The 24780-nt window shown below is 38.9% G+C and overlaps 1 protein-coding gene across 4 annotated transcripts in view; it reads left to right on the top strand.

Annotated features, from left to right (window-relative positions):
* Nucleotides 1-8510: 8510 nt before the first annotated feature.
* Nucleotides 8511-24780, top strand: part of LOC130910526 (ras/Rap GTPase-activating protein SynGAP-like) — a 62193-nt gene continuing 45923 nt past the window's right edge. For 3 of the 4 annotated variants that reach the window (XM_057827915.1, XM_057827916.1, XM_057827919.1), the window contains exons 1-3: nt 8511-8876; nt 8949-9110; nt 11878-11981. In XM_057827915.1, coding sequence (XP_057683898.1) covers nt 11882-11981 — 100 coding nt within the window. In that variant the 5' untranslated portion in view covers nt 8511-8876; nt 8949-9110; nt 11878-11881. The remainder of the gene's footprint in view (nt 8877-8948; nt 9111-11877; nt 11982-24780) is intronic. The other variant, XM_057827917.1, reaches the window with a different exon arrangement.

Consider the following 24780-nt stretch of genomic DNA (forward strand, 5'->3'; position numbering starts at 1 on the left):
GAACGGGGGTCAGGCCTACATTTCTCACGAATATGAACCTAGTTAATTGATATGCTAAATGATCAATGCAAAATATTTATATTGACTTATATTAACTTTCATGTGTATTGGTTCAGGTGATAGAACCTTCGATCAAGCTTTTGTTTTCAAAAACTACTAAAGAAACATTTTGAAGTGCAAGTCCCTTTATTAAAAAAAACGGGGAGCTATCCAAGAATGGGCCCACATCTGGGAGACACTGGAGCACCCTTAGACCCAAACTAAAGTGTTGTAATATAAAAGTGACTAGGGGAAAAAATCTGAGATATCCAAGGACTGAACTACATTTGAGGCATACTAGACAACCCCAACACTCGAACCAAAGTACTCTGATGAAATTCGGACTTGTGACTTTATTTTACAGACTTTTTTTTCCATGTCAATTCATGTTCATGTTAGTGGACCCATTCTTGGATAGCTCCATTTTTTTAAAATAAAGGGACGTTCACTCTGAAACTACCCCGTTGCGTTACCATAATGCAAACAATGATCCAAATGAGGGACGGCTAGCTTGATTTCATAGTTCCATGTAGAGGCTGGTCTGACCGCAGTAGTTATGCATGCTAGCAAGTTCACACAGTTTAATGTTATGCTGACTCAGATGCAGGTCGGACTTTCAGTAGCAAAATTAGTGGTGTTTCCCCCACCTCCATAACATTGACGTCTTTTTACATTACTTACAGAGGCTCCTGCTGGCCGTAAAAAAAATATGTGTGTGTCTCTGTGTTGTCAGTTCGTCAGCCAATCAAACGTGCGTTTGAGGGGGAAAAAACAGACTGGCACATTCAGCAAGTGAAAAGGGGTAAATGTAAGTCTCAACATAATGAAAATAATTCACTTAAAAATGATAGTGTCTATTCTAGGATTACAACATCTGGGAAGACTAGCTAAATGACCTACACTCACCAGCCACTTTAGTAGGTACACCATGCTAGTAACGGGTTGGACCTCCTTTTGCCTTCAGAACTGCCTCAATTCTTCGTGGAATAGATTCAACAAGGTGCTGGAAGCATTCCTCAGAGAGTTTGGTCCATATTGACATGATCGCATCACACAGTTGGTGCAGATTTGTCGGCCGTACATCCATGATGCGAATCTCCCGTTCCACCCCATCCCAAAGATGCTCTATTGGATTGAGATCTGGTGACTGTGGAGGCCATTTGAGTACAGTGAACTCATTGTCATGTTCAAGAAACCAGTCTGAGATGATTCCAGCTTTATGACATGGCACATTATCCTGCTGAAAGTAGCCATCAGAAGTTGGGTACATTGTGGTCATAAAGGGATGGACATGGTCAGCAACAATACTCAGGTAGGCTGTGGCGTTCCAACAATGCTCAATTGGTACCATGGGGCCCAAAGAGTGCCAAGAAGATATTCCCCACACCATTACACCACCACCACCAGCCTGATCTGTTGATACAAGGCAGGATGGATCCTTGCTTTCATGTTGTTGACGCCAAATTCTGACCCCACCATCCAAATGTCGCAGCAGAAATCGAGACGCATCAGACCAGGCAATGTTTTTCCAATCTTCTATTGTCCAATTTCGATGCACTTGTGCAAATTGTAGCCTCAGTTTCCTGTTCTTAGCTGAAAGGAGCTGCACCCGGCGTGGTCTTCTGCTGCTGTAGCCCATCTGCCTCAAAGTTCGACGTACTGTGCGTTCAGATATGCTCTTCTGCCTACCTTGGTTGTAACGGGTGGTTATTTTAGTCACTGTTGCCTTTCTATCAGCTCGAACCAGTCCGGCCATTCTCCTCTGACCTTTGGTATCAACAAGGCATTTCCGCCCACAGAACTGCCGCTCACTGGATATTTTTTCTTTTTCAGACCATTCTCTGTAAACCATACACATGGTTGTGCGTGAAAATCCCAGTAGATCAGCAGTTTCTGAAACACTCAGACCAGCCCTTCTGGCACCAACAACCATGCCACGTTCAAAGGCACTCAAATCACCTTTCTTCCCCATACTGATGTTCGGTTTGAACTGCAGGAGATTGTTATAAACCATGTCTACATGCCTAAATGCACTGAGTTGCCGCCATGTGATTGGCTGATTAGAAATTAAGAGTTAACGAGCAGTTGGACAGGTGTACCTAATAAAGTGGCCGGTGAGTGTATATAACCGAACTCATTATATAATAGAAATAAGGTTGCTTGGAAGTTGATGGGGACAATTTAAGCATCCTGAAAAGTTGGTAGTTTTATGTCCCTACCATCCCTATGCAAACCTAAGCCCTTGGGTGTAATAAGGTCCATTTTCCTTGTATTTGTGAGGACTTAGCTGTAGCATCCTGATTGATTTTTTGTTAAGAACTGTAAACACACCATTGCAACAATCCAATTTAAGGACAGCAAAAACTTTTAATGAGTATTTTGTCTCATTCTGGTGACTAAAAAAGAAAATATGATTAGAAAGGATTCTTTTGACGTTTGATAGTCAAATATGTAAATGCTCTGTCGGTCCAGCACTCACTTGTCGTGATGCAAATGAGGCAGGTGAAGGCGAGTCCGGCTTCATCTCAAGTTATGATGACGATGACGGCGATTATAAAGAGCATCACATCATGGTGACAGAACAAAAAAGAAATCCTTCGCCCAGCTTGTCTAATTGATTAGTTGTGTTGTGACAGTGCCGTGCCGGCGCAATTATCGTCATCATCATCTCGCTGTGCCGTGGTGTAGCATGAATCAAGATGAATGGGAAAGATCACAGGAGTAAAAATAGTAACCGGCACTACTCTCCCAGTCAAACTGGATTGGACGTCCAGCGTCGGCATTGGCACTAAAACATGCGCAATCGCAGCCAATCCTCGCAGTTTAAAAAAAATTACGCCTATTCTTGTCGGTGGCAGGCAAGGATATGAAGTAAAATATAATGTCCACTCAGTTTGAACTAAGAGAACTGACAGTGGACGTAAATGACGTTGAATGAGTTCATGCCAACAGTTTGGACTTTTTACCTCAACGGCAAGTTTCATGACTCGACAGTTTTTTTCTGGCCTCTCAAGGGTGTTGTGTTCACCAGCAGACCTCTTCAGCATTGCATTGTTTTCCAGTCAGCGCCACATTTGATTCTATTACATTTCACCTCACAACACTCGGTTTCAGTCCATCCAAGTAAACACTTGGCAGAACGGCGTTATCCCTCTCGTTCTACAGTAGTGTGGCAGTTGCCATGGCGATGGAGTGTAGGTGGTGTACTGTGCTGTACTCTTCCCTCGTGCACCCCGCCACCCCTTCTTGATCTCTCTCGCTCACAATCCTTCTAACCCAGTCACTAAATGCACTGCTGGAACAATAGTTACATTGACAAGCATGCAAAATTGGTAAAACATCCATCAAATCTGCCTTTTGTACACAACTTTAGGTTATCTTTTGATGCATATTTTCTATCCCAAGCATTTCCTCTCAACTGTACCCCCCCATGCTGTCCACGCATGGCAGCCAAGCTATTCTTTTATCAGTTTCCATGGCGATATGTGTGAGTGAAGGCTCACGTTTCAAATAATGCTGATCAACCACGCTGATGTAATTTCTTCAAAGATGTGCTTGCGTGTGTGTTAAAAGTTGATGAAAGTAGTGGGCTGCGCTGTCCACAAAGCGCGCCCTTCCTCTTCTAAAAATACACCCTTGCCCATCATCCAAGTTCTTGTACTAGTACATATTTATTATTTTTTTTGCAGACAAGCTATTCTGTTATCAGTTTCCATGGCGATATGTGTGAAGAAGGCGAGCAAAGTGACTCGTTGTTCTCTATATTTGCAAGTGCCGTCCGTACGCTGTCAGTCATGTTGCTGGAAAGTCAGTGGGGACACTTATTAGGTGTGATTAAACCTGTAAGTATGTACACAAGATGTAAAAAAAAAATACCCTAAATGATAGTTCTGAATTTGATCTTGCAAAAACATACATTTGAACTGGGAAGGGTTGGCAGTGGATGCGCGCGTTTCAGTGCCATTAACACATGCAAGCTATTGTTGAAATTAGAGTTTAAAATTAAATTTAAAATTTTGAAAAATGATATCTGATAATATCAACGTTGGTTTTTCATTATCGGTTTTGGGCCAATATGCATGTTGCTTTCAAAGTGAATGTAGAAGCCTTCTGCCTTTGTACAAGTGCTGGTGACTAGGGTTGTTCCGATCATGTTTTTTTGCTCCCGATCGTTTTAGTCTGAGTATCTGCCGATCCCGATATTTCCCTATCCGATTGCTTTTTTTTTTTTCTCCCGATTCAATTCCAATCATTCCCGATAATTTTTCCTGATCATATACATTTTGGCAATGCATTAAGAAAAAAATGAATAAAACTCGGACAAATATATACAATCAACATACAGTACATAAGTACTGTATTTGTTTATTATGACAATAAATCCTCAAGATGGCATTTACATGATTAACATTCTTTCGGTGAGAGGGATCCACGGATAGAAAGACTTGTAATTCTTAAAGGATAAATGTGACTTTGTATATTGTGACTAAATATTGCCATCTAGTGTATTTGTTGAGCTTTCAGTAAATGATACTGCAGCCATTTAACTTCAGCCCAAATGCATGATGGGAAGTGCAACCATGACTGTGCGTAGGGGCCCCAATTGATATATCTTCTCTGCGTTGGGAAAGAACATAGGGTGTTAAGAAAATGATCAACTATTACCTTTCTTCCCCACATTGCCTCCCATGTTATTTTTATCCGCTGAGAGAGGTATTGTAAGACTTTAGCCACATAAAAAATGGCTCCAAAGACTGTCAAAATTCTCTCTACTCATTATACGCTGCCTTTTAGCGCTATCTATAGGTAAAATGGCGTCTTTATAGATTGAACGCGACAATGCATGAGTGGGTCGTGCAGCGCATTCGTTAATTATTATAATAATAATAATAATAATAATTATAGTGATTAATTAAAAAAAATTAATTACCGCCGTTAACGCAATAAATTTGATAGCCGTACTTTAAGCCAAAACTACTCTGGATGAGTGTAAGACATTTTGTCTGTAATGTTAAATACAATTAGAAAATGATTTAAATGAAATATATAAATATATAAAAAAAAAAAAGGTATGTCCGATATTGTTTTGCCGATTCCGATACTTTGAAGAAAATGATTTAAATAAAATATATAAATATATTAAAAAAAGGTATGTCCGATATTGTTTTGCCAATTCCGATACTTTGAAAATGACGTGATTGGCTTCCCGATCGATCGGGACATCTTTACTGGTCACAGCTTAGCACAGCAGTTAGGGTTATTGACCATTAGATGTCTCTAAACTAAGATTCTTGGGATTTGTTATGTGACCGTCATCATTATTAAAGCATCCAGTGGGGCACCACAATACAATTAGCCATAATATGTTAAGTCCACGACCTCATAGACTAGAATAGAATAGAATAGAATAGCCCTTTATTGTCATTATACAGTTGTACAATGAAATTGTGGAGCATCTCCATTTACAGTGCAGGACAAGTAAAAATCTCTAAAGTGGCTAGAAAGAATTAAAATGTAAAATCTAGATAAATATAATATATATATCGGTATCGGTTTGATATCGGTATCGGATTTTTGGAGTTGGACAATATCGGGATATTGGTTAAAGAGTAATTATCCGACAACTCTTGTAATTTGTCAGATAAACCGTCAGATATTAAACGCAAAATAATTTTTAACGGAGAGGCTAATTTTTTTCCCGCAAAATCTTGATTAATAAAGAATAATTGACAAAAGATTTTTTTTTAACCCAGCTAAAAATAGCAGGTACTTTCACACCACCTAGTGGCTATAAGTGCAAATGTTTGTTAATGTACGAAATCTGTACCTTTCTGTGTAAAAATTGGTCTTCTGTCATGTCTCTGCCGTGGCAATTTTGTATGATCTCTGAAAGCACATATCTTAGCCTAATAAAAATATTTTTTGAACATTTGAACACATAAAATGAACAAAATTCAATAATATCTGGACAATATATCGCTCAAGGTCCTTGCAATTACAGTTATCTCTCGCTCCTTCGCGCTTCAAATTTCGCGACCTCAGTCCATCGCGGATTGTTTTTCAATTAAAAAATAAACAAAATAAAAAATACAGATGAGCTGTCCCGAGCCAATCGTGTAGTCTCACTCTCTCGTTCTTCACGTTTGTTTTTTAAAATTTTCTTTGTTTGGATCGATTATTTATCATCTAACATATCGGGGATAATGCGACAGTGACAAAAAAAATAAAATTAAGCCATAGTTATGAGGTAGATATCCGTGACTTATTTACAGACACCATTTTTAAATTGAGACGTAATTTGTTTAAAAGTTTAAAATATGCGAGTGAATAATTTCTTAAAATCGTTTTTCTTTTTCAAACGAAATATTAGACATCAATTAATATTCTAAGCTAAAATTGACAGACATTTGGAATAATAAATATAATTACTTACCTTCTTTTTATGGCTGGGATGAAACAAAAGCGGTTGCTCGACGTCTTTAAACGGGGATTTCCAGGGTAAAACGGACAAATTAAAAATAGTTTGTGGGCTTAATGCGCCATGAATCTGCTATGGCAGCATATACAGTTGTGGTCAAAAGTTTACATACACTTGTGAAGAACATAATGTCATGGCTCTCTTGAGTTTCCAGTTATTTCTACAACTCTGATTTTTCTCCGATAGAGTGATTGGAACAGATACTTCTTTGTCACAAAAAACATTCATGAAGTTTAGTTCTTTTATGACTTTATTATGGGTTAACAGAAAAAGTGATCAAATCTGCTGGGTCAAATATATACATACATGGATCTGAAAAAGCGAATCATTGACTTGAACAAGTCAGGAAAGTCACTTGAAGCCATTTCAAAGCAGCTGCAGGTCCCAAGAGCAACAGTGCAAACAATTGTTTGTAAGTATAAAGTGCATGGCACTGTTTTGTCACTGCCACGATCAGGAAGAAAACGCAAGCTATCACCTGCTGCTGAGAGAAAATTGGTCAGGAGGGTGAAGATTCAACCGAGAATCACCAAAAAGCAGATCTGCCAAGAAGTTTGCTGCTGATCACATGGACAAAGATAAGACCTTCTGGAGGAAAGTTCTGTGGTCAGACGAAACAAAAATCGAGCTGTTTGGCCACAATGCCCAGCAATATGTTTGGAGGAGAAAAGGTGAGGCCTTTAACCCCAAGTACACCATGCCTACCATCAAGCACGGTGGTGGTAGTATTATGCTGTGGGGCTGTTTTGCTGCCAATGGTATTGGTGCTTTACAGAGAGTAAATGGGATAATGAAGAAGGAGGATTACCTTCAAATTCTTCAAGATAACCTAACGTCATCAGCCCGAAGATTGGGTCTTGGGCGCAGTTGGGTGTTCCAACAGGACAATGACCCCAAACACACATCAAAAGTGGTAATGGAATGGCTAAATCAGGCTAGAATTAAGGTTTTCGAATGGCCTTCCCATTGTCCTGACTTAAACCCCATTGAGAACTTGTGGACAATGCTGAAGAAACAAGTTCATGTCAGAAAGCCATCAAATTTAACTGAACTGCGCCAATTCTGTCAAGAGGAGTGGTCAAAGATTCAACCAAAAGCTTGCCAGAAGCTTGTGGATGGCTACCAAAAGTGCCTAATTGAAGTGAAAATGGCCAAGGGACATGTTACCAAATATTAGCGCTGCTGTATGTATATTTTTGACCCAACAGATTTGATCACTTTTTTCTGTTCACCCATAATAAAGTCATAAAAGAACCAAACTTCATGAATGTTTTTTGTGACAAAGTATCTGTTCCAATCACTCTATCGGAGAAAAATCAGAGTTGTAGAAATAACTGGAAACTCAAGAGAGTCATGACATTATGTTCTTCACAAGTGTATGTAAACTTTTGACCACAACTGTATACATATTGTTCTATCAAACACAACAGTTCTTTTGGCTTAAAATGCAGCAGTTTATTTTAAAGATGGGTGCAAGAGCAGAAACTGTTTTTTCAGCCTTGTCTGTGTTTTCCGCCATATACATATTTTTTTAAAATTATACTTTGGGGGAAAAAAGTAAAAAAAAAAAAAAAAAACTTATCGCGGTGGTTTCTGGTCCACATTAACTGCGAAAAATGAGGGATCACTGTAATCAATATGGTGTTTGGTTTGCCCCCTCATTTATACTGGTTGGCATTCCAAACAAGACTTTCCCTGTTGGCAGGGAATTTCAAAGTCACCATTCCTCACAAATGTGAGTTCTCGCATCGCAATAAGTGATTTCCGCACCAGCGTGAGAGATTAAACTCACTCTGGGTGTCATTTGAGCTCTATCGCACACTTCCAATCTCATTCCAATTAAACGGCGCGGTGGGGTTCCTCCAGCGGGAGAAGAGCGCTTGCAGGGCGGACTCGCTCGCCTCTCGTAGGCGGCGCTTCCTCGCCCCCACCCCGCCGATTCCGTCTATCTCACGCGCTATCTCCGCCCTCCTGGGAGAAGCGCATCCATTGAGCGAGCGCCTCTTCTGTCCTCCCGCCGCCGTCTTTAATCGCAATCGCTCTGCGGAAGAGATCGCCGCTCCGGTAGCGATTTACTGGACCTTATTATGGATTTTCTTCCCCAAAGAGTTTAGTCGAAAACGGAAGGAGAAACGTCACGAAGGACAAAATAATGTCGCACAAATGTGGATGTTTACCTTTTTTGGATGGCGGTTCACGTCTGTGAGGGTTAAAAGTGTTCTTAACGCGGGACTTCCGATTGATTCCAGGCCCGTAAACGCATCATGACCACAGCCAGAAGGCTCCAAAGAGAGAGTGCAACATCCCAGCTGCCCCTGGTGGTACCCACTAGAGTTGGAGGAGAGCAAGAAGAAGAGAGGTAACGAGGATTCTTACACACATATTTCCTGTTAAAACACCTGACCGAGGGCCTGCACGCACCCACTTGCAGGGGATGAGTAAAGGGTCACTCCAGGGGGACGCTCAGGTGTGATTCTCAACCCCGCCGCTGTCGCCGTGGCAACCTGACAACCGGCCCAGTGGGTCCGCAGCCTCGGATGTGACTGAGCTGTCAACGTTTCTTCGCCGGGAAGCAACCCCCCATCATTTTTGGGTGAGTGACACCGATATAGTACACAGTTGACGCATGTAGGACGGGGTCTCCCATCTGCACGCTCACCGGAATCAATATTAGGGACCCCCTGCACCATGTCATGTATCCAAATTCTCAGTTTTGATTGACGCTGACAGCGTGTTTGGTGTAACACCGAATATTTTGACATAATTGTTATTGATATTTGAGGGGTACGCATGTAGCAGTGATGCTAATTTAGCACTGTAAAAAAGAAAATCATACTGAAATCCTTGTACTGTGTTCTAGTCATAATACTTGTAATTTTTTATGCAAATGAGATGTTAATGTACTATGTCACTTTTTGCGCTCTTCCCAGTTATTTTAAATGGGAGATATATGAACTCTGGCCAACATTGACGTTAACGGAGCTGAAACATGAAAATTAATGGCTTTATGACTAATAGTGATTATTGTCTGCACTTCATCTGCTTGTTTTCCAGCAACTACATGGAATCTCAATAGAAGTGCGTGAAATTTTAACCAAGCCAAACATTTGTTTAATTTTTCTCTTCTAGCTTTGATACCCGGAGGTTCATTTTGTTCGTTGAATAATGCATGCCTGGAAACGCTGGGTTTTCTACTCTTGACTCGAGAGTACTGTGTTCTAAAATCGTTTTAGTGTATTTAAATTTAGAGTGTTTCAATGTGTTGTGCTGAGTACCACTCTTCTAGAAAACGTCTACCAGCTATCACACTTCTCTTGTCGCCAATCAGAAGCCGGAATACAGTCATTTTTTTGGGGAAAAGGTGCAAATGGTGAATATCAGGAAATTAATAAACTTGGAAACGTAATGCGAGAATAAGTCCAATGCAGAAAACAATACTATTGCGAGCATAGATCGGTAACATTTTTTCAACATCATATTTTTGTTTAAATATTTGTAATTCCACAAAGAAAAAAAAATAAAACTTGACGAAAGTGAGCTTGTAGTCTTACAAGAAAAGTACAAATATTTGAACATTTATGTGGTTTTATATGGATAAAGTTGCAGTTTCACAATAATATTGTAATATTGACAAGAAAAAACGTGTAATGCTACGTGAAAAGTATTTTTGGGGAGTTCTTAGATAGGGTTAATGTTTCAGAATTTTAAAATTGCAAGTAAAAGTACCAATTTTACGCGAATGAAATATGACTGACTATGAAAAGGTTGCAATTTGAAGATGAGAGTAGTATTTCTTCCCAAAACATCACAATTTAGCAAGAATTACAAGAGAAAAGACAGATGATCACAACATTTTTTTGGTGATTTCACCAATTTATCATTTCTGTGTGGCATGAATACTTCTGTGTGTGCATTAAAACATACTAGGGCTGCAGATATCGATTATTTTAGTAGCTGATTAATCGATTAACTATTTAGTTCGAATAATCGATTAATCGGATACGGAGCATTAAAAATTAAAATACCTGAGCTGAGCCTCAAGCGGTATAAAAAAGTCAATAAATGAGGATTTATGTGTGACAAAAGAACAATTGGCTAACTTACATAGCAAAAACCCGCGAGCTTAAAATGCTATAAAATACTAAATTAAAAAAAATTTTTTTTACAATGCTCTTAAAAAATGGTTCAGACACATATTTACACAAAAAACGGCTAAATACTAGTATACCTTTAAAAAAACAGCACAAAAAAAAAAAAACTTGGTTGGTCTTAACAGGGAGCAGCTGGATTCAGCAATGTGAAATGAGCCAGACTAGAGGGCACTGTATCCACCGAAATCAATAAAGTTAAATGCTAACACTTTCAAACCAAACCATTACAATGCCACTTTAATTAAACGAATACTCGAACCAGCAATATTTAATTCGAATCTTTTTTTCTAACCGAATACTCAAGTTAATCGATTAATTGTTTCAGCATTAAAACATACATTAACTGGCTAACTACCACCTTGCACATGCATATTTGAAAAAAGAGCAAACCTAAAGGTGGGATTAAACAAATCCTATCAATTAATCATGAGAGCAGCTGAGCAGCAGCCATGGTGACATTTAGGTTATAAAAGGGCAGGGCCGAGCTGTGCTGCTTGTTTCGCCGGATCATGGAATTCATACCTTCCATCCAAAAAAATAAGTTGAATACAAGCGAGTATGGCTGCAGCTATCGATTATTTTAGTAGTTGATTAGTTGATGAACTAGTTAGTTTGAATAATCGAGTAATTGAATAAGGACCATAGAAAATTAAAATAGCTGAGCCTCAAACGGTATATAAAAAAAAAAATGACGATCTAAGTACAACTAAAGAACAATTGGCTAACTTAGATAGCAAAAGTCAGCTAGCTTAAATGCTATAAAATGCTGTTTTTTGTTTTACAATGCTCTTAACAAATTGTTCAAACACATATTCCAACAAAAAAAGGCTAAATATTCCAGTAAACTAAATTATGAATGCATTAAATAAACATTAGCTCAAACAAAAACTTAGCTTATGTTGGTCTTAACAGGGAGCAGATGGATTCAGCCATGTGAAATGAGTTATGTCATATTCACTGTCATCACTAGAGGGCAGTGTATCCACCCAAAAAAAAAAAAAAAAAAAAAAAAAAAAACTAAATGCAAACACTTTCAAACCAAACCATCACAATGCAACTTTAATAGAACGAATACTCGAGGCAGCAAAATTTAGTTCGAATCGTTTTTCTAATCGAATTACTTGAATTAATCGATCAATCCTTGCAGCACTACAAGTGAGTCAACCCTGAGAACAAGAACTTGATTTTTGCATGTTGTGTGCCTTGTAGCTGCATGGACGCGCCGTCAAAGTCGTGGCTGCCGCATCAGGGTCAGTTTGGGTTAGGTGGTCAAGTGGAAGTGTGCTGTGGTGGATCCGGCGTTTTAACCCCAAGTGAGAATCCGCCGTCCTGTACTTCGTTCTCTGTTGTGCTTCACGTTACCTCCCTCAATGAGGTCGTAGCTCTCTGACGTGACGTGTTGGTCTGTTTTTCTGTGTCCTTGTTAGTGTTGTATTAACTTTTTTTGATTGACATGTTGGGATTTTCAACTTATACATGTCCTTTTACGGTTGCCACTCTAGTTCTACAGCACTCCTCCGAATCCTCAACTTCATTCATTCATACCGCTTTTTATTGACTGATACTGTAAATGTCAGCACTCAGCTTGGGAGATTTTCCCTTTGATTTCCCCTCCGGTTTCCCCTTCGCTCAGATGAGCTGTGAAAACTGCCTATATACTACTTCAGAATCTATTATTAGCCTGTGTGTTTGATAGTGCGAGTGATCGTGGTTTATTGCAAGGATCTCATGCAACTATCACGATCACACTGACTAATTTAAAAGTTAACACTTAAGACTTTTAACCCTATTGAAGTCAAGTGACTATTTTTGGTCGTTCAAAATCAAGAAAAAAGATATATGCAGTGGCAGAACAAATGAGGATGGGGCCTGGTTTGCGATGAGGGACGAGCCCCTCCACACTTTCATAGGCCCCTCAAGACGATTGTCCAGTGAATGTGTGTGTGGAAATTTTTTGTGGGCCCCTCCAGACAACCAGCCAAGTGGCTGGCAGAGATATTTTAACACTTATACACTATATTACAGCTCCATGCATCTTCATATCTTTTTGTTTGACCATCCCCTCACCCAACCACGCCCACTTCACGGCTGCAAACTGGGCCCCTTAGTCTAGGTTCATACCGCAGTCTTAATGCACGAATCCAATTTTTTCGTGCTTTTCCGACTTGAGTGAGGCATTAACTTGACGGTCTGAACGAGATAAGTCGCATAGAAGTGGACCATTTGAAATTGGATCTGCGTCAATTTCGTATGTGGCTTAAATCCAATCTGAGCCACATTTTTAAGAATGTGGCGGCGGTCCGAACTGCTCCCAAAATCGAATTCAGGCAACAATTACGTCAGCAAAGAGCGAGAGCGGCACGCAAGACGGCAGTGATGTAGCTTTTCATTAGCGTTAGCGGCTAGCTTGAACTCCGCTTTTTACTACACTGGCTTGACCACAGCCATAAAAAAACTGCAGTGTATGGCAGAAAATAACAGAATAGAATAGAATAAAATAGAATAGAATAGCCATTTATTGTCATTAAACAGTTGCACAATGAAATTGTGGAGCATCTCCCTTTACAGTGCAGGACAAGTAAAAATCTCAAAAGTGGCTTGCAAGAATAAAGTGTAAAATCTAAATAAATATAAAATATGTATGAGGTAGTCCTATGTAGCCTGGTACTCCAGAGTCACCGCTGTTCCAGCTATTGAGTCTGGCCACCATTAAGCGGATAAAATTTCCAGGACTGAGCAAGCCACAGCAAACAGACAGCAGAGTGGACCAATCAGCGACGGGCGGGACGAGGGACTTGCGCGCGGAAGTAAACATACGAGGAGAGCGGAGTTTATTCAACATGGCTAGCGCGAGACAGATCGATGTGTTTTTGGTAATTTAAAACTGATTTTACCGTGGATTGGAACATATTCTCGGCTCTCCTGTTCGCCAGCTGTGTTGTTGTGGAGACGACTTCCGACGCGGAAGAGTGACGTTGCTCATTAAGAACACATCACGCAAATAAACTAATCTGATTTGTCGATTGATTTTGTACTTGCTCGAGAGGCCGTTAATGGGCTGGGTCCCAGACTATTCTCTCAGTGTTTGAAAAACACAGGGAGAACAGTCTGGCCGTGCCAGGCAAAGTCCTATGTTCAGGCAGTGCAAATAATTAAAGTGAAGTAGCAGCAGTTGACAGTGAAGGCCTGGAATACTGCACATTAATATTGCACGTAAACCAGTATTGCACATAGAATATGTGTGAATAAAAGTAGTAGAATTTGACAGTGAGGCACTGAAAATTGCACATTAATATTGCATGTAAATAAGTATTGCACATAGAATGTGTGTAAATACAAAATAACACGATGGGGCTAAAAAACGAACATTAAGTGCAGGGAAATGAAATGAAAAGTGTAACTCACCCGTATGCTGTTTCAACCTTTTTTTAACAGCGGCCTCTCCTAAAACTTGATTGCAAATATCTTTGGTCGTGGGCATAATGAGTTATTCTCCATTCGTGAAAGTTTTCGTGGCTTTAGCAATATGGTTCGCCACGAAGTATGATGCTCTCAGTGCATTCGGTTTTGTTGCCTCGTTTGTTAGCTTTTAGCCACATTTTATACAGCTTGGACTTGGTTGTGGGCTCCTCTTCTGGCTCATCAGGTCCAAAGACCTCACCGCCCACAGCACACCGCCAACAGCAGCTAACGTTAGCTACATTGACTGACGCTGGGCTGCTATAGGTGTGCAATCACCCCAGTAATGACGACCAACCAGTAGAGGGCGACATACACAAATCTCTACTCGGATTAGTCAATACAGTAGACAAGCATATTGATGTGTCAAGAGGCACAGGTCAGATTGCGATTATTAAAAAATGATTTATTATTTCTTTGCGGCCCGGTAGCGAATGCGACACGGACCGGTTTGCGGCCCGATGGTTGTGGATCACTGCATTAACTGACTAAAACAGTAAAGTATCAATATTCTAAGAATAGATTTTATTGTGTAAAAATCTAGTATTGGTCCATAGGTAAATATAACAATGAAGAAAAGGTTAAGCCTGATAATGCTCGGTTTCTTACTGTGCGCCAAATGACCAATATGTCAGTATTGCTTACATGGCCGAGTCGGGGCAAACTGACCCAAACACATAAGGCTAATGCGTGTGCGTCCTGCACACACAAAAGTGTGTAGTTATTTGTTTTGATGTTTCTGCGCATGCGGGTCAGTTCGCTCAGCGCGTGTCGGACTGAAAGTTAGTGCGCATACATAATACTTGAATGGGCTCAATGGACAAAGGCACGCCCAAAAAACAGATATAACGAAAAATTGGAATTGTGCATTAATTCCTGCAATATGAACCTAGCCTTAAACACTATATTACAGCTCCGTACATCTTTCTGTTTGACCGTCCCCTCGCCCAACCACGCCCACTTTACGCCTGCAAGATGGGCCACTTAGAGACCCGGGTGCTGTTACACCCCCAGCGCCCCCCCTAAGTTCCGTCTCCGTATACAGGTATTCCCCGGTTTACGAATGAGTTCCAATCCTGCGCTGACAATGTAACCCAGATTTCCGTGCAAGTCGGAATTACCCTTTAAGTACCTCTAAACACCCTAATTTAAAAAGAGCTATCCAAAAACATGTGTTTTATGTCATATTAATAAAATAAAGTAAAAAAAAAAAAAAAGTGAAAAGTGCACGACTGTTACGCGACTAAAAAAAAGGGGTGAAAAAATGACTCGAGACAAAATGGCGTCCGAAACGCCAGCGTCGTACAGTCGAAATCGCATAGGTCGGGTCCGTTGTAAGCCGGGCTCTAACTGTATATGTGTATGTTTTAAATTATCAATCATTATTGGGTTTTTATATTATAATTTTGTAATCATGAATACATTTATCGATGAATTCCGTGGTACCGCCACTTAAGAAATTAATTGGTTCTGGAAGTAGTTTCTATACTTGAAAATTCTGTTAGTAGAGACTAGGGCTGCAGCTATCGATTATTTTAATAGTCAATTAATCGATTGACTAGTTAGTTCGAATAATCGAGTAATCAGATAGGAACATAAAAAATACCTGACCTGAGCCTCAAACAGTATAAAAAAAATAAATAAATGAGGATATATGTTCAACAAAAGAACAATTGGCTAACTTACATAGCAAATGTCCGCTAGCTTAAATGCTATAAAATGCCAACGTTTTTTTTTTTTTACAATGTTCTTAACAAATAGTTCATATTCCCACAAAAAAACGGTTAAATATACCTTTAAACTAAATTACAAATGCATTAAAAAAACATTAGCTCAAACAAAAACATAGCTTATGTTGGTCTTAACAGGGAGTAGCTGGATTCAGCCATGTGAAATGAGGCAGACTAGAGGGCAGTGTACCCACCAAAATCAATAGAACTAAATGCAAACACTTTCAAAACAAACCATTTCAACGTCACTTTAATTAAACGACTACTGGAAGCAGCAAAATTTAATTCGAATATTTTTTTTCTAATCGAATACTCGAGTTAATTGAATAATCGTTTCAGCACTAGTAGAGACACTTTTTCCATGTAAATGCCCTAATACGTTCCAAGCCCCCACCCCCCCAAAAAGAAAATCTGAGTTGCATAATGTAAAAAAACCAAGAGTAAATTAAAGAATCAAAGTTAATACACTCATGTAAAGCTGTCGGAACAAGATGAGCGATGAAGAGGACGCTGGGATACACGCATACACATACAGTAGAGGTCACTCATAGCCAATTGGATGCCAGGAGTGCTTAGCAATAGCCAATTGCAGAGCAGATATAAGTATGTTACGTTCAGTCAACTCAGGAAGCTGCGAGTACCAGCCATACTGTATTTTTTCTTTTTTATCCTGAAATTTCTTTGTTAACCAGAGGCAATATTCTCCTATTGAGGCGTGTCTTAACTTGAAAATTCTGTATGTAGAGAGACGTTGTTAAGTAGAAGTACCACTATTTGATGTAAGTCAAAATTAAAGAAATTAAAATGAATAAAAAGAGATTAAACACTAAGTACAGCCATATGTAACACTCTAAAGTTATGATTATTATTATTTTTTAAAATAGTACTGTAATTTTTCGCATAATGAGGCACATCTGATTATAAGCCGCCACCCACCAAATTTGACACAAAAACAGCATTTTTTAATAGATTAGCCACACTGGACTATAAACCACAGCTGTTCTTACTGTATTATAAATTTCTGTCATAAGACCAAATGCACCACCATGAAACTTTGCACCAATTGGCTGCAAAACTTGCCTCAAGAAGCTTCATTGGTCCCTTGGGAGAGACAGTCAACCTCTGCTGCCACCTGCTGTCAATACTGTTGTTGCCGTCCAACATGCCTCCTAGCATGCATTGCAGTGCTCCAGATGAAAATAACAATCAAAATTCATGTTCTGTCCTCATTATTTCTTCAGTTACTATTTCAGTTGTTTCATTAATTGCTAGTTATGGGATTTGGTAACACTTTATTTTACAGTGGCGCCAAAAGACTGTCATTAGACAGTCATAATTATGACATGACACTCTCATGAACATTAACGAATGCTTATAACAGATGTCATTTAGTGTTATCTGGCAAATTATCTCATTTTTGAATGGATGTATAAGATCCAAGCTGGACATAAATGGAGTTAGTGACATAATTTGCCAGATGACACTAAATTACACCTATCATAAGCAATCAGTAATGCCCATGATAGTGTCATGTCATAATTATGACAGTCTTATGACAATCTTTTGACCCCGCTGTCAAATAAAGTGTTACCTATTAACCCAAATAAATCAACAAGTAAGCCGCTCTTTTACAAAAATGAAGTTTTAATTTTATCCACTGAAGCAAGGGCGTAGGTTTGCATAGGGACGGTAGGGACATAACACTACCAACTTTTCAGGATGCTCAAATTGTCCCTACCAACTTTTAAGCAACCTTATTTGCATTTTATAATGAGTTCAGTTAAATAGGTCATTTAGATTCCCTTCCAAAATGCTGTAAGGATATAATTGACCCTACCATTATTAAGTGAATTATTTTCATTATGTTCAGACTTATATTTACCCCTTTTTCATTTGCTGAATGTGCTAGTCCATTCCCACCCCTCAAACTCGCGTTTGATTGGCTGATGACTTGACCCCGCCCCACCCACACAGATACGCACTGACCCGACAAAAATACAACATGTCGCCAACTTGCCGCCTCATCCACCCCCTTCAAAGAGGAGGGATATTAGAAGTTTTTTTTCAGCCAGCAGCAGCCACTGTAAGTAATACACACCACTAATTTTGCTACTGAATTTTTGCTACAACCTGCGTCAGAGTTTGCATAATATTAAACTGTGAATTTGCTAACCTGCAAAACTTGAGTAGGAAGCTGCTTAGAGAGAAGTGTCCTCCACTTTTGTTTGTATTTTCTGCTGTTAACGTAAATTAAGCTGTGAGAAACCGAGGTTTACCCCCTTCTACAAAATTGTCATTTTTGTTTTGTTTATGTGGTCTTAAATCCGCACTTGGTAACTTTTCAGTTTTGGTCGATTTTAGCGACGCTGGTGGACAAAAGCGGTAGTTTTTTGAAGACTGCATAGCGTCTTCCTATGAGGGGCATAACAGAAAATAATTGAGAAGGACTAGTATAACTCAATACAGATTTATTTTGCAATGATCAGTTAACCTATCAATTAATTAGGTTCATATTCGTGAGAAATGTAGCCCTGACCCCCGTTTACCCAATCGAACCTACACCCTTGAACTGTAGTCAACATTTTTAACAGAATAAAATTTAAGAAGATCAAGTTGTAGCATTACCAGGAAAAGTACAATTTTCATGAGAGTTCAGTTGTGCATTACATAATTTCTAATTTTTGTGTGAAGACACTTCTCCTGCTTTGCTCACAGTTTGCCCCCAAAAATGTAGTATACAAGACAAATTAGTATCAATATTATTTTAAAATAAATGAATTAGTAGAGTTAAGAAGTTGCAATTTTGGAAGAGTACCTCTTTACATTAAAAAAAATAAACATATCACACACTGTAGTTTTACTCATTGCAAGCAATGTTTCCATGGCAACCAGGCCACTGTCCCCCTCGGCCAGCTCGCACGTGCACGAGCAAAAGGCGGGAACGACGCACAACAACAACAAAAAACGACTACAAGGTCGAGAGTGGTCGGTTTTTCTTCCGAGGTGACGTTCAGCCTCACGCTGGGGTCCACATGGGAGCCAATGGAAGATGGCCTTCTACATCTCCCTCCCACCCTCACGTTGCGCTACCTCAGCACCCCTCCACCCACATCTCCCGTTCGAATCCTGCAGCGCTTCTTCATTCCTTCCTCCTCTTCTCTTTCTATGTCTTTTTTAAAAAAAATTTATATTTACTTGATTGCAGCTAGAGGCACTAAAAATAGCGGCAGTCACAAGTGTCACTTGTCTTTCTTTGCCCACTTTGCATAAATTACCCTACTGAGAGCTCAGGTAGTGCTTTCTTTAAATGTTAATTTGTCATTGAAGATGCAGGCTGGGCTGTAATATGTAGTGCAGAATGTTTGTAATATGAAAAAGAACATAGATGTAAAAAAAATTATGACTTGTTAGGTGTTCTATTTAGACTTCATGCCTTTAATGTTTGGTCCGTAACGCTGACAAAATTATGATTCTCATAAGATTTTGACTGTTTTATTTTAAACTGCTGGCGTTGGCATACCTCATAAAACATTTAGTCTATTTTTGCAAATTATGACTTAGCGCTCATAAAGTTTCAGCTAAAGTCTCGTAAAATGAATATTCTTGTAACTTGATTTTTAAGACCTACTATTTCGGATTCATAATATTTGGACATTTATTCATGAAATCATGACGTAATAGTTTGACTTTTTAATTTATTCAGCGCCATAGACATTAACTCCACTTGAACTGTGATAGGTTGCATTGAATGATCCAAGAGTTGTCCAAAAAGGACTTTTTAACCACTAAGCGATATCCCGATATTGTCCAACTCCAAAAGTCTGATACTGATATCAAACCGATACCGATATAACCGGTCACGGACTTAACATATTCATTATTTTTCAATCATTCATTGTTCAGTTTTTCACCATGAATGCAAATAATTTACTTACATAATAAATCCCAATCAACTTAATTTGGAGACATCGAATGGTCAATAGGCATAAGTGCTGTGCTAAGCTGTGACCAGCCCTTGTACAAAGGCAAAAGGCTTCTACATTCACTTTCAAAGCAACATGCTTATTGACCCAAATCCGATACTGAATAAAACAATGTCGATATTATCCGATATCGTTTGAAAAGTCTTTTATCAGTTTATATTATCGGGTAGCCGATAAAATCGGACAACTCCAAAGCCTCGTTTCAGCTTAAAACCTGGTAAATTCCCGTGTAAGGTGACGCGGGATTTACTCGTGTCATTGCTTTCATACTAGACATGTGCCGATTACCAGTTTCAAGGTATATCGTAAACGTCACGGTTTCAAAACCGCAAAAAAAAATTCCGTCATACCCTCCTTACGCTATTGGCTGTTTATTATGTCCCAAAAATGCAGGGAGAAATCCCTTTCTCCCGCCTGCAAAGCTCAACCCTCCCCCACCAGTTGTTGCTCAATGTCAGTGAGTCAGCTGTGCTACACGATGGCTGGAGGAGGTAAAACTCCTGAACTTTTTCCCCCATTGAAGAAAACGGAATCGCTGGTATGGGAATACTTCGTCTACAGAAAAGTTACAGGCAGCCGAGGTTTAGAGGAGGAGGGCCAACCGACATGTCAAACATGTTTACGGAGGCAACACCTCCGAATATGATTTGGCATTTATACAAAAATAAAGGTTAGAAAAAACTGTCCTGAACGTTTCCCACCAGCTACGAGAGTTACCTCCAGCCTTTTTAGTGTGTCTAGCGGTGGTAAAACACGTGTTTTTTTTTTTTTCTCTCTGGCAACTGTCTTGTGTTGAGTGTGTATAATGTAAACATTATATGAGTCACACATCCGCGCTTTTTATGGAAAATACAGTAATTCAATTATTTTTGTTATGATAATAATGTTGAGCTGTGGCTGTGGGTTTAGGCTCAATTAAAGGACTACATTTATCTTAATTTTATTTAGAATATTTCAATTTTTGGGCACAACATGTTGATGACCCCGAAACGCAGTGTCAGCAATAAAATTAATTTACAAGAATATTTATAACATAATAAATTGAAAATGAGCATTTTTGTGTTTCCCATCCTTTTTGAGGGGAATTCTAAATCAGGCTGCTTAGGACAGCTATACTTTTCGCCAAGATCATCATCCAATATGGTACGCCCGCCGGTGTTCTGTCAAATTTTGCACCCTATCAGATATGTTAAGAAGGACTGGGCCACGAATAGAGCAGTTACAAAGTCAACACTACCAACTTTCTTTAAATAAAGGAATATTGACTTACGTTCAATCATGCACGGACATGTACAAAAGTTCTCCTCAGACGCATCCTGCCATGGTAGTGCACACAACAACTGCACACCACTCTCTCACTGTTTATGTCTTCGCTGTGTCGTTAAGCATTAATTTACACCATATTCGTGTTGAGCATGTATATGTTTATGATGTTACTTGTTTATTTAACACCTGTGGATAATATTGAGAGTCCAAGTGAATGTAAAAGAGGGCTTATTCACTGCTTCAACACCTTTGGGAGCAAAATATAATAAGGGTGCAAAATTTGGCAGAACACCGGCGGTGGCTCTGTTTTACAGTTAGCGTCTTTAGTGGCGGGAAATTGAAACTCCGCTCACCATTTTGGTGGTGCGTTTTATGGTCCACATTTTCAATCCTTGGTTCTTGCTCCAGTTGTTGTTGGTTTTTAAAGCTTTGGTTTGAAAAAAAATACGTATATGGCGGAAAACGCTCAGGTGAAGTTCCGCTCTGAGACCCCCAATTTGGCTAACTTTCAAAATTGTCCGATATGCATGTGTGATACATCACTGGAAAGCTTAAAATCTCAATTTTCTGGGGGAACAAAAGTTTTGAACAGGAGTGCATTTAAAAAAAAAAAAAAAAAAAATTAACAGCAAAACCCTAACAGGAGGCGAGAGCAGAATTAAAGATGCCACGATTTTAACGAGATATTATCGCGTACTTACCTCGTTTCGATCCAAAAACTCCATGTAGCATGTATCACCAAGTGTCAAGACACAGCTGTGAATGGCCACAGCCGGATTTTTGGGGGATTATGTGGGTGAAACATGGTAATGTAATAAGGGTTCGCGATGCAGGAATCGCAGACAACAAGGAGTGGTCGAGATTTTCTTTTTTTATATATTTGCCCTTTTAAATATTATTTTTCAATTTTTCTTTGTTTGGATCGAATATTTATAATCTAAAATATCGGGGGAAATGCGACAGTAACGAAAAAAATACAATTAAGCGATAGTTATGAGGTAGATATCCGTGACTTTTTTACAGACGCCAATTTTTTCATTGTGACGTAATTTGTTTAAAAGTTTAAAATATACGAGTGAATAATTTTTTTAAAGTCGTTTTTTTTTAAAACGCCATATTAGACATCAGTTAATGATCTTAAGCTAAAAATGACAGACATTTCGAATAATAAATCCGATTACTTACATTATTTTTATGACTAGGTTGAAACAAAAGCGGTTGCGCGACGTCTGTAAACGGGGGTTTTCAGGGTAAAACGGACAAATTAAAATTAGTTCAGGGGCTTAATGCGCCATGAATCTGCTATGGCAGCATATAGACATATTGTTCTATCAAACACAACAGTTCTTTTGGCTTAAAATACCGCAGTTTATTTTAAAGAGGAGTGCAAGAGCAGAAACTGCTTTTTCAGTGTTGTCTGTCATCTTGCCTCTTCGGTTTTCGGTGCCTCTTGCCCTAAATGACTAGCTAAGGTGCTAGTCACATGATCTGTTCGAAAAATAATTTTGACCCATTATAATTTTTTTTGTTTTCATTTCATTCATTTTTGTTGTTTGTTTTATTACTTTACAACTTTTATAGACAATATTTTACTGGAAAACTCAGATTTAGTCCTATAATTCCTATTATCAGATATAGGAAAGTCAATTACATAGAGCCCCCCCGAAACTCCGCTTATGCTCACAGTATCTTATTTTTTTCCTTGCTTTATTTATATGAAATGTTCTGTCCTTACTAAATGTAAAGTTGTTCAGCTTTAAAGACATCAAACTGCAATTGTGCTTTTTGAAACTTTTTACTTCCATCACTTTTGACAATTTGTAAAGCTTTAACACACATTTGTACACATATGTTCAAAATGACATGCATTTTAACAGTAAAACGCTTGACACAAAACAATCAGTGTCAAACGTCTATATCGTCTGATCAATATGGAAATTTAGTCGATTAAATCAGCCTAATTTGCCTCTAGCTAGTCCGCTAGCTTAAATGATACTTATTTACAATTATATACAATTATACAATTATAATTCTCATAGCAAATTGCTCACACATAACTCCACAAACTATAGCAGTAAACTTAATTACAAATGCATACACAAACATGTATCAGCTGAAACAACTTACAGCCTTATGTGGACCAGACCAGAGCGCAGCTGTCCTTTGTTCATGTCAGAAGAGAGTCTACTCCTCATCCATAAGGCGATAGTCCAGCCAGACCCTACGCTGCTACCAGTGATAGTGTATCCTCCATCATTAAATACTTTTGGACTTTTTGATAATTATTTTAGTTATTTATTTTTAAATATTAAGTGTATTAAGTGTAAAATTACAATTTAATGATTATTTGATTACTTCTAATCTTTTAAAATTTGATAATATTTTCATTGTATCATCTTTTATAATAATTCTACATTTTCTCTTCTCCTTGAACTCTAGTTTGATACTAATATATTATTTTTATGGGAGGTTGTCCCTAATAATCCCTTAAATACAACTTTAAACACTCTCAAAGCCACAGCTTTAGTACAAATAGGGAAGGGATTTGAATACATAATCAGAATTATAATTTTTAAGTTCGAGGTGTCCTAGCTGGTTCAAATGCTGTTACAGTAGCTTATGTGGAGTTGCCGTGGTAACAGCAGAGCTGCTGTTTTTGAGTGTTGTCCAAATGATGTAGAATGTGATATTTCAAGGTCACTTTTCTACATATGCCGGGTTTGATATGGTCAAGAACTAACTGCAAGTGTTTGACACGTCGGAGTTCATTTGGGCTTTTCCCACACGTCCCTCGATTCGCGCGCTCGGACTGAAAAACCTCCTGGGGCGACGCCGTCAGCTTGTCAAAGAGGCATCAAGTTGATGGTTGAGTTTTTTTTTTTTTTGCTCTCAACGCCGTCACGCTGGCTGATTGTCTTGGCGGCTCGCTTCAAATGAACCTCCTTGAACCCTCTTTTGAGGTTTGGTCATTCAGACCAACGTAGACTTTACAGAGCGGCCGTTTGTTCACCGACAAGTAGCAGGTTTTGGGCACTTGGGGTGGATTTCCTCAGTTTGCATAGGAATTGTATCATGTTGCATTAGTTGAGGTAATTAGTTTTGATGGCGGTATTGTCCTAGATTAAGATTCACCGACTCTTGTAGAAAATTTAATATGTTTCGAGAGGCTTTTTCCACAGATGGTGGTTATTTACTCAACTGCAGATGGTGGAAGATGCATTTTTGGGTGTATCTGTCCTCCATGGTTTCTTTAAAAACGCAACTATACTGTATGTGTGTTGTCATGTTTTAATCTTCAAAAACAAGATTATTATCATATACAGTGGGTCAAATAAGTATTTAGTCAACCACCAATTGTGCAAGTTCTCCTACTTGAAAAGATTAGAGATGCCTGTAATTGTTAACATGGGTAAACCTCAACCATGAGAGACAGAATGTGGGGGAAAAAAAACAGAAAATCACGTTGTTTGATTTTTAAAGAATTTATTTCCAAATTAGAGTGGAAAATAAGTATTTGGTCACCTACAAACAAGCAAGATTTCTGGCTGTCAAAGAGGCTCCACTCGTTACCTGTATTAATGGCACCTGTTTTAACTCATTATCGGTATAAAGGACACCTGTTCACAATCTCAGTCAGTCACACTCCAAACTCCACTATGGCCAAGACCAAAGAG

The sequence above is a fragment of the Corythoichthys intestinalis genome, chromosome 22, assembly GCF_030265065.1.
Source record: "Corythoichthys intestinalis isolate RoL2023-P3 chromosome 22, ASM3026506v1, whole genome shotgun sequence".
Lineage (NCBI taxonomy): Eukaryota > Metazoa > Chordata > Actinopteri > Syngnathiformes > Syngnathidae > Corythoichthys > Corythoichthys intestinalis.